At 42.5% G+C, this 10066-nt stretch overlaps 2 protein-coding genes across 5 annotated transcripts in view; one reads left to right on the forward strand and one right to left on the reverse strand.

Moving 5' to 3' along the window:
• The window catches only part of LOC120430175 (uncharacterized), a 28846-nt gene extending 26762 nt beyond the window's left edge, over positions 1-2084 (reverse strand). For both annotated transcript variants that reach the window (XM_039595257.2, XM_039595256.2), the window contains exon 1: positions 942-2084. The gene's annotated coding sequence lies outside the window, so the exon portion shown is untranslated. The remainder of the gene's footprint in view (positions 1-941) is intronic.
• Positions 2085-6011: 3927 nt separating this feature from the next.
• Positions 6012-10058, forward strand: LOC120430173 (uncharacterized). Of its 3 annotated transcripts, none has more exons than XM_039595254.2 (5): positions 6012-6195; positions 6258-6370; positions 6694-9151; positions 9207-9310; positions 9368-10058. In XM_039595254.2, the coding sequence occupies exons 1-5, from the start codon at positions 6136-6138 to the stop codon at positions 9960-9962; spliced, it is 3330 nt and encodes a 1109-aa protein (XP_039451188.1). In that variant the 5' UTR covers positions 6012-6135; the 3' UTR covers positions 9963-10058. The 3 variants fall into 3 exon arrangements, with proteins under 3 accessions (XP_039451188.1, XP_052562079.1, XP_052562080.1); XM_052706119.1 differs by having other exon boundaries at positions 6160-6195; positions 6258-6487; XM_052706120.1 differs by lacking the exon at positions 6012-6195 and having other exon boundaries at positions 6479-9151.
• The last annotated feature ends 8 nt before the right edge of the window (positions 10059-10066 follow it).

A 10066-nucleotide genomic window follows, 5' to 3' on the forward strand; every position in this document is an offset into this window, starting at 1 on the left:
TACTTTGTCGGAGACGCAGCCTATTTAGCGGTCCCATCACTCAAGTATCGGACTAACATTCCCATCCACTTCCCCGTGCCTTACCACTGGTCGTGGCCGGCGCTGTGATTGACTAGCATGATAGGGACCTTTGAAAATTGTGAAGGGGTGATGATTGGTTCCTACGTTTCATCTGTGGTCCACGGAGCAATGTTTGGGGGTCATGGTCAATAACGAAGTAGCAGCTACGGGTAGACACCAATGCTATGCTATGCTATGCTACATGTAATCTACTTAATATGTATTGCATATTCAAAAGAAACATTTTTTTTCAGTCAGCACTTTGCTGGCTTTTTCTGTCAAATAAAAACCAATCAATCAATTATTCATATTTAACTCGAGCGTGGTATTTCCCCAGCCGCATTAATCTTTTAAACAGAAAATAGATGAAAGCGGATCAGTATGGTTTAACAACAATCAAATCTACACAATTTTTATCATTGTCTGCAATGAGCCTGATAATGCTTGTTACATTAAAAAAATATGATTGTGATAAAAAATACCAAAATCCATTCAAAAAACAAACACCAATCATTTCCGACCGCAGCCACCGAGAGCCGCCCTTCAGAGAAAGGAATCATTCACAACCCATCCATGCAATACCGTGCAATGCGCTACGAGCAGGACTCCTGATGATGGCAGCAGCAGCAGGCTCTCTCTCCCTAGACTTATCGATTTTTTGCCAGTTCGCCTGTTCTTACTTTTTTTTTCTCCTGCCCTCCCTTATTTTATTCCGATCAGCAGCAGCCAAACTTGGTGGCGCTTAACGCGGACTGCCGGCACGAAACGGGACTGCCTTCCTTTTGCAGCGTCAGTCATTTTAGCATAATCTCCTGACGGAGGCACAGTGTGCAGCAGCTTGCTGCAAGTATTGTATAATTTTGGCTCTAGAGATAGATTACCTGTTTTGGATTGGGGGAGACTCCTATTGTCGCCTGGGACCGGATGAGCAGCAAGTCCTTTTTTGGCAATCCGCCGCGCGCGTGGTGCAGCGGTGGCGTCTTGCGTAGGTGTGTGCTCTTCTCTCGCTTGCGTAGACGATTGTCGGCAGAAGTGCTGCACTGATTTATACCCGTTTCTTCAGCATCAGCAGAAAACGTGATTCGTGAATGCACCGCACCGCACACAGTTTATTCGATTCGCATGGGCAATCAAAGGAAATCCAATAGGCCTCTCACGGAACACAACTCTTTCGGTTTGGTTTGGTGTTTGCCCTTTTTGCCCAATGCTGTAGGCTTATTGCATTTGCTGTTTCTTTTTCTTCATTATTTTAACTGGCTTCGGCGAAAATTTGCTCTCACACCTATCATCAACTCTTGAGACTGGCGAGGTTCCTGTTGTTGGTGCTGCTGACGCGAACGGAACCGGAGAAGCGCACCAGCCCGATAATAATCATTCATATATTCTCTTCGCCGTATCGTGTGTTTTAATGCACTTTGGTTCCGTGGGTAGTTTTGAACCCTCCTCACTCACTCTCTTCCCTTCGTGCTCGAAGCGCCCCGAAACCGGATTGCCCTTTCACACTTGAAACTGGAAATGCTCGCGTCTTTTGCGCGACTTTTATTATGAGTGATTTTCACGGAAACTCCACACCCCGGAACGAAAACAAACACCTCTGACAGATCACGGAACGCTTTCCGGTGCCTTCTTCGATCTCCTAAAAACGCACACCCAACTCAACAAACCAAGAAAACTTTCTTCCTCTCGCCCTTCTTAGACCATTGATTTTTCAAGCACTTTGAACTCTTTTTTTTCATTCACTCTCTCCCTTTGATTCCGGATCAGAACTTCCGCAAAAATTACACCAGAACCGCCCCCGGATTCCAAACGTCCCATCAGACACCGCCTCTATTACATCATTGACCACCCAAGGCCAACACGCGACACAACGGCGGTCCCTCTCGAATCCGACCAAACGACGGCGACAAAACTGCTGCTCCAGCCATGAAAATTTTCACTCCTCCTCCCTTTTTTTCTCAACCAGCCAGCCAGCCAAAGATTAGATTCGCGTCGCGCGACCGTCCTTCTCGCATCACCCACCGAGCAGCACTGAAGTTGAAGAAGTGGGTTCAGTTTGACAGTTTGGAAACATTTGATCCACACCGTAGCATGAGATCCACACGCAAAGCAATGTGGGCACGGTCGGGGAAGGTTGGACAGATTTGGGTTAAATTTTGTGCGAGATTAGGGTGATTCGTTTAACGGATTATGGGCCAGCACGCTCTGCAAAAGTAACCTTCGGGAAGTCGCGTGTTTTCGCCTCTCTTACAAATGCTCTTACAAACTGTGTACAAAGTACACGTACGCGACTGCCGATGGGGTAACCCCTTTTTACACGATGCGTTACGTTTTTCTAATTTGTCGATTTCTCTGGATTGGGAGCGTTATTTTAATACGTAACAAAGATGAATTTGATTTCAAAAACATGTTTACTTTTTCCTCCAAGAAAATGACAGCTGAGCAGTTCACTAGGATTTCGGTCATTCGATTTTTTTTGTATTTTTTAATCCGGCTGAAACTTTTTTGGTGCCTTCGGTATGCCCAAAGAAGCCATTTTGCATCATTAGTTTGTCCATATAATTTTCCATACAAATTTGGCAGCTGTCCATACAAAAATGATGTATGAAAATTCAAAAATCTGTATCTTTTGAAGGAAATTTTTGATCGATTTGGTGTCTTCGGCAAAGTTGTAGGTATGGATACGGACTACACTGGAAAAAATGATACACGGTAAAAAAATTTGGTGATTTTTTTATTTAACTTTTTACCACTAAAACTTGATTTGCAAAAAAACACTATTTTTATTTTTTTTTTATTTTTTTTGTATGTTTTAGAGGACATAAAATGCCAACTTTTCAGAAATTTCTAGGTTGTGCAAAAAATCATTGAGCGACTTATGAATTTTTGAATCAATACTAATTTTTTCAAAAAATCGAAAAATTGGTCGAAAAAATTTTTCAACTTCATTTTTTGATGTAAAATCGAATTTGCAATCAAAAAGTACTTTAGTGAAATTTTGATAAAGTGCACCGTTTTCATGTTAAATCCATTTTTAGGTAACTTTTTTGAAAATAGTCGCAGTTTTTCATTTTTTAAAAATAGTGCACATGCTTGCCCACTTTTGAAAAAAATATTTTTGAAAAGCTGAGAAAATTCTCTATATTTTGCTTCTTCGGACTTTGTTGATTTGACCTTTATTTGCTGAGATATTGCAATGCAAAGGTTTAAAAACAGGAAAATTGATGTTTTCTAAGTCTCACCCAAACAGCCCACCATTTTTCAATGTCGATATCTCAGCAACTAATGGTCCGATTTTCAATGTTAATAACGTCATGATTCGAAATCCGGACACTTAGTAGCACATCATTTTCGTTATAGCTGACAAAAAATAATGTAATAAGTTGGAAATGAAGAAATATCATCAGGATGTAGTATTAACAGTCATTTTAAAGAGAATGCATGCAAAATATGTCTTTTCTAACAATTTTTCATCAGAATTTGAAAATTAAAATGACTTGTTGTGCTTCGAATCCCGGACACTGATAAAAGCTGATTCGAAATCCGGACACTTTTGCTTCGAATTCCGGACACTCGTTTTTGCTTATGAATCGCACAAATTTGGACTGAAATGTTAGTGAATGGCATTCTTTAGGTCTCAAATAAGCTGTTGACATCAAAACAATCGATATTTTATATAAAAATTTGCTAGAATTTAAGGAAATCAAAACCATAAATTTCTGCTTTGCCTTCCCGGTGCTTCGGACGCATATGAAATATTTCACGTGAAATGTTTCGCATTTTTGGTAATCTTATAATTTTATTTTATTTAATTGTTTTGACATTAACTACAGCGTTCAAACAAACTTTAAATGAAAGTTGATGTTAGAATTCATCAAATAACACAGTTTTGACATTCATAATGCGAACATATATCCAAATAATTGATAAAACAAGATGAGGTGTCCGGGTTTCGAAGCGTCCGGGAATTCGAATCATGACGTTATATGAAACATTTGTAAAATTTTCCGATCTTTTCGAAAACAATATTTTCAAAATTTTCAAATCAAGACTAACATTTTAAAAGGGCGTAATATTGAATGTTTAGCCCTTTTGAAATGTTAGGCTTGATTTGAAAATTTTGAAAATATTGTTTTCGAAAAGATTGGAAAATTTTACAAATGTTTCATATATTAACATTGAAAATCGGACCATTAGTTGCTGAGATATCGACATTGAAAAATGGTGGGCTGTTTGGGTGAGACTTAGAAAACATCAATTTTCCTGTTTTTAAACCTTTGCATTGCAATATATCAGCAAATAAAGGTCAAATCAACAAAGTCCGAAGAAGCAAAATATAGAGAATTTTCTCAGCATTTCAAAAATATTTTTTTCAAAAGTGGACAAACATGTGCACTATTTTTAAAAAATGAAAAACTGCGACTATTTTCAAAAAAGTCACCTAAAAATGGATTTAACATGAAAACGGTGCACTTTATCAAAATTTCACTAAAGTACTTTTTGATTGCAAATTCGATTTTACATCGAAAAATGAAGTTGAAAAATTTTTTCGACCAATTTTTCGATTTTTTGAAAAAATCAGTATTGATTCAAAAATTCATAACTCGCTCAATGATTTTTTGCACAACCTGGAAATTTCTGAAAAGTTGGCATTTGATGTCCTCTAAAACATATCAAAAAATAAAAAAAAAATAAAAATAGTGTTTTTTTGCAAATCAAGTTTTAGTGATAAAAAGTTAAATAAAAAAATCACCAAATTTTTTTTACCGTGTATCATTTTTTTCCAGTGTAGTCCATATCCATACCTACAACTTTGCCGAAGACACCAAATCGATCAAAAATTTCCTTCAAAAGATACAGATTTTTGAATTTTCATACATCATTTTTGTAAGGACAGCTGCCAAATTTGTATGGAAAATTATATGGACAAACTAATGATGCAAAATGGCTTCTTTGGGCATACCGAAGGCACCAAAAAAGTTTCAGCCGGATTAAAAAATACAAAAAATAAAATTGAAGAAAAAAGACCGATTTCGTAGAGAATTGCTCAGCTTCAGGTTGCTAACACACAAAAACAAAATTAAGTAGAAACGTAATAATCACGTTTATGACGGCATCATTCCAGTATTTTTCTGGAATGAACAGAATGATTCGAATGAAAATATTCGATGTGTCAACCCCAAAGGGCAATTCACTTCTGATATTGCACCAATATGAAGCCAATATTGGAGTCGATACGGTATGCAACCAAGGAATACTGCGCGGGTATTATGCGCGTATGATATTCACGCTGATATTTGGGTAGATATGACCTCAAATACGACGAATATGGGGTCTATATCGCCAATACGGTATGCAGACAATGAGAATATTATGTGCGTATGATACGCGTATGCAGTATACTCGAAGTGTCAACCCCCTTGAAGGAATGTCTATAAATACGAAAAGCCGAAGGTTAGCGAGCTGTCGCACTCGAGGTCGTACTCGAATAAACGAAGTCCATTTCAAAAATGGTTATGCCCTGGTGAGCGTGTAAGCTAGTTGTATAGGAAACATACAATCCACTCGCAATGTTTACAATCAAAACTTGCATGCAAGATGTTGAGGAAAGTGGCGCATAAAATTGCATGAACTTATATTTATGTTGTGTGATTTATGTTCAACAACCATGCGACTCCATCCAAGCAAAAGCAACGATATTAGGTTTTTTTTCATTAAATTATTTTTATTAAGTCCTTTTCGGTGCTGGGACCTGGTTAGGACCGAGTATTATTAGGTTTCTTTTTTGATATAGATAGGGTAGAGTTAAAAGAATATCTACGCTCTCTCTTAAAAAAAAAATCAGTAAACGCATGAAACTATAGTTATGTCTTGGCCACTTCACATCTTTCATTCAACTTATACTTCAAACAGGTACCGCGTCATTGTTTGAATGTCCTGCAATTACCCCCAGTCAGTACCGTTGAAGAACAGCAGCAGTGAACAACGGGCACACTAGCATTCAGTCTGAGTTGATACTCTGACCAGGTCAGTTCACGTGGAGAAAATCAATAGCCCCGTAACATTAAACCTGAAAAAATGAGGTGCCTTGGTGGAGTCCTCGCCATTTTAGTGCTGCTGATTGTGGCAACATCCGCTGTATGTTACAATAAGATTATTTTATAGATGAATTTTAAAGTATAAATTTGGTGTTCTTTCAGGAGGACTCTAGCTTCAGAATTTTGGCACCAAAATTCATCTGCGGAAAGTCGAAAGCGGAGGGCACCTCGGAGAATCAGACCAATTCCGGTGTATCGCAGCAAATTACAATTGGGTAAACGGATGGACGACTGCACTCACTCATCTGCTAAGAATTGAATTCAATTAGTCCACTTACGACTTGACCTACGACACGTCATAAAGGCTTTATATTCACTTCCAGCACCTGCCGGTGAGACCTGCTGCCGCACGTTCATGAGTTATTGATTTTTCCATGGTTTAACTAGTATAATTTATTCACGACACTCCCGTCGGCGCCGTGTTGCACACGCACGCACGAACCCTGCCATCACAGCATTTCACTTGTGGCACGTTGCAATTAGAAAAAAAGCGCGCAAAAACGACTCTCTAATTATTCCTCCTCCCACATTTTTGCAGCCTGCAGACCAAGGGTGGCCAGAAGTTGAAATATCAAGTAACTGTTACGTTTACGCTGCCCGGGTTCGTCAGCCAACGCCACACGCTGCAGCTGTGGAAAAGTGTCCGACAGCTCGAGCAAAGGCTTGAGAAGGAGCGGGATGCGATATCCGACACGAATCAAATTTTGATCATGAACGAAGAGTTGGTAGCGGGGGTAATTTACACGTTCAACATTGTGGCGATTGGAGAGGCGGGCCCCATTGGCGTTGGTCAAAACTTTACGATTATGTATCGCGGACGGAATTCACAGGCTTCGGTAGATCAGGATGGTTCATCGAACAGCGAGGACGTTTCGTTGCTACTGCTCGGGGCCGAGGTGTGTTACGCGGATATTCCGTACATTCTGAAGGCTCGACTTATATTTTGTGAGCCGAAGAACGACTACAAGCTGGCGTGGAGCATTACAGGGGTCGATCACGTGAGTGTCAATACTGAATCAAGTGTGCTGCAGATCCCATCGGGTGTGCTGAGTCCAGGTTCAATATATTCTATAAGCGTTCGCGTGGTTGGAACGTCGAGCGGTAACGAAATTGTTAAGACAACGATGAAACTGACTGTATTGAAGCGACCTCTGAGGGGAAACATCTACCCCTTTGATGCTACAGTTGGTTTTGCACAAACTACGGAAGTTAGGGTTGCCTACAACAAGCCAGTCGACGAGGTTTCCTGGGAGTGTAAGGAGTCTGCAGATATTAACTGTACTGGAAACTTGATTCAAGCGAAGAATTTAGTGACAACGTCATTCTTGAAAGAGTCCAAGTTCCAGATATCTGCCTCGATAGAACAGTTAACACTCGTTTCGAACATCCAAGTAAATGCCAAGTCTACAATTTCTGTAACGCTCCAGAAGACACCCCCGCTCTATCTGATACCTGGTAATCGTTACGAAGTAACCGTGGACGTAGCCGGTCTCGTTCCAAAGTGTACAAGCAACTGGACTCTCTCAAATGAAGAAGGCTTCGCGTATTTCGACACCAGCGCAATCGGTGGACTCGGAAGCATCTTCATCAACGATATCGAGGAAAACTTCCTGTCTGAACTGGTCGACTACGGAAACGACACCGTTGAACGGGAAGTCCGGCTGATCATTCCAAAAGAAGCTGAATTGGCCCGCAATGCGTTGTACAAGTTTCGGCTGGTTACGACTTGTCCCGAGCCAATCGACGACAGTGTTGACGCCGGCAAGACTCGAGTCAGCGTCGTAAGCTACTGGGACATGGTACTAGAAACGAACGCGCCTCCGAGTGGGCTACCGTTAACGGTAACTCCCGCGGACAATGGTACAGCGCTGAGCACGTTCTACACGTTGTCAACGGGGATCGCTAACGATACAGCGTCGGATTTCCCGCTAAGATATACGTACTGGTACGTCGCCGATGGCAATACGGTCCAGGTTGGAGACTTCTACGAGGTAATGTCAACGGAAACGCAACTGCCGTACTCCGAAAAGAACGTGTCCGTGTTTTATACGGTATGTGATGCGCGGCAAGCATGCGCCCGCATAGATGGTCCTCAACTGCGCGTGCATGCAAATCCTTCGATAGGTTTGCCCGATGTTCTGTTCCGGCTAGATGTCGTCCAGAAACATTATGCTCGAGGAAACTACCAAGAATCAATGAAGGTTGCGTTCGAAACGTTGCTAACACTTAAAAATCAAGCATCTGGCCTGTACGACGAGGCGTACTCGAAATATACGACAATCCTGGAGTCTCAGATAAAGTCCATCAAGGAAGCGTTCGCCCAGCAATCTAGCTACATCACCCAAACCAGCGTACTGCAATTTGCCTTGCAGGCCAAAGCCATCATCGACTTCAAGCGTGGTAGCAACGATCACCTGCTGGGCGAACTTCTCGAGTTGATCGACTCCGTTGACCGCAAACCTTCGCGTAGGAGACGTGCCGCTAATCCTGAACCAATCCTAACAACCAAGGAAGTCGATAGCGTAACCGCTAAGTTGGAGGTCTACAAAAGCATTGTTAATTCGCCCAGTGCAAACTCACACGGAACAAATCAACTGTTGGCGTTCATCCCGAACGCTACCAGAATGTACTGCGAGATGGAGGAGTCGCGGTACTCGGGGGAGGACGGATGGCTCGTGCTGGAGACTAAGCGATTGAAAGCAACGGAGAGGAATTTGCTCTCGAGTGCCGATCGGATTCCTTCGGATAACCCACGTGTATCGCTGGGGTCTGTTGATGGAGCGAAAACCGAACAGTCGTTGAACAATGTGAGCTTGCTCTGTTTGGGCAAAATTCTCTACGGAAGAGATCTGATGAATGGGACAGGATCGCCAATGGGAATGTACCAAGTGATCCTGGTGGCGGTTTACAACAACGCAACTCAAAAGACGCTCGACTGGAAGGAGGGGAAGTATGTTTGGAACGTTACCGTGGACGGAAATGCAACTAACTATGAGGTAGATATTAGAAATTCTATGGAGGGCTTGTCTAAATTGCTGTAATATTCCTCAGTGTCAAGTCTGGAATGATGACACCAAATGGGGTAGCAAATCGTGCAACAGTTCGTACCTTGGCTCTCACGTCGTCTGTGAATGCACTCAGTTGAACTATCTGCGGTAAGTCGGTTTTTTCGTTATAATTAAATTCCCAAATAATTGTGGTCATTCTTTCAGAATCATCCCCGTCAATGAAAGCGCGGTCGTAGAAATTACGACAATCTCACCAACCACGACTCAACTGTCGACAGATCCAACTGCTAAGACCACCGAAACAGTCATCACTACAGGAAGTGACATGGTGACGTTCACTCCAACTACCGATGCATCGGCTTCGCCGACTACACCCACAAGTCCTGCCCCCGCTACCCAGCCACCAACTCCACCCAAAATCACAAGTCCTACCAAAGCCACCCAGCCACCAACACCCCCACCCCAACCCAACTCTACCACCCCACCAACCACCATCCCAACCCTCCCTCCCTCGGCAAGTCCGCTAAACTCCACCCAAATGGCGTCCGCGTCACTCACCTCAGGTGGCGCTCTCGGATATTCCATCCTGGGCGCCCTTGCGCTTTGTGCCGTGCTCACAATGGCTGCCTTTGTGCTGTACCGCCGTCGCCGGAACACGACCTCGCTGGTGGACGAGCTGCAGGGCATTGCGGGTCGGGTTCGGGCGCAGTCGCTGCCGGTGCGGTACGCGCGCTTTCAGGACGAGCACAACATGAGCGGAGACAACGTGTCCACCATCTCGGACACGGTGACGGTTTGAAGCGGGCGTTTCGGTGTGGATTGGTGTTGAAGATCGTTAGTGTTGTATTTTGTAATGTTTGAGCACAGTTGCTTTTGTTGTGCATGTTTTTTTTTTTTTTTTGC

The sequence above is a fragment of the Culex pipiens genome, chromosome 1, assembly GCF_016801865.2.
Source record: "Culex pipiens pallens isolate TS chromosome 1, TS_CPP_V2, whole genome shotgun sequence".
NCBI classification, from domain to species: domain Eukaryota; kingdom Metazoa; phylum Arthropoda; class Insecta; order Diptera; family Culicidae; genus Culex; species Culex pipiens.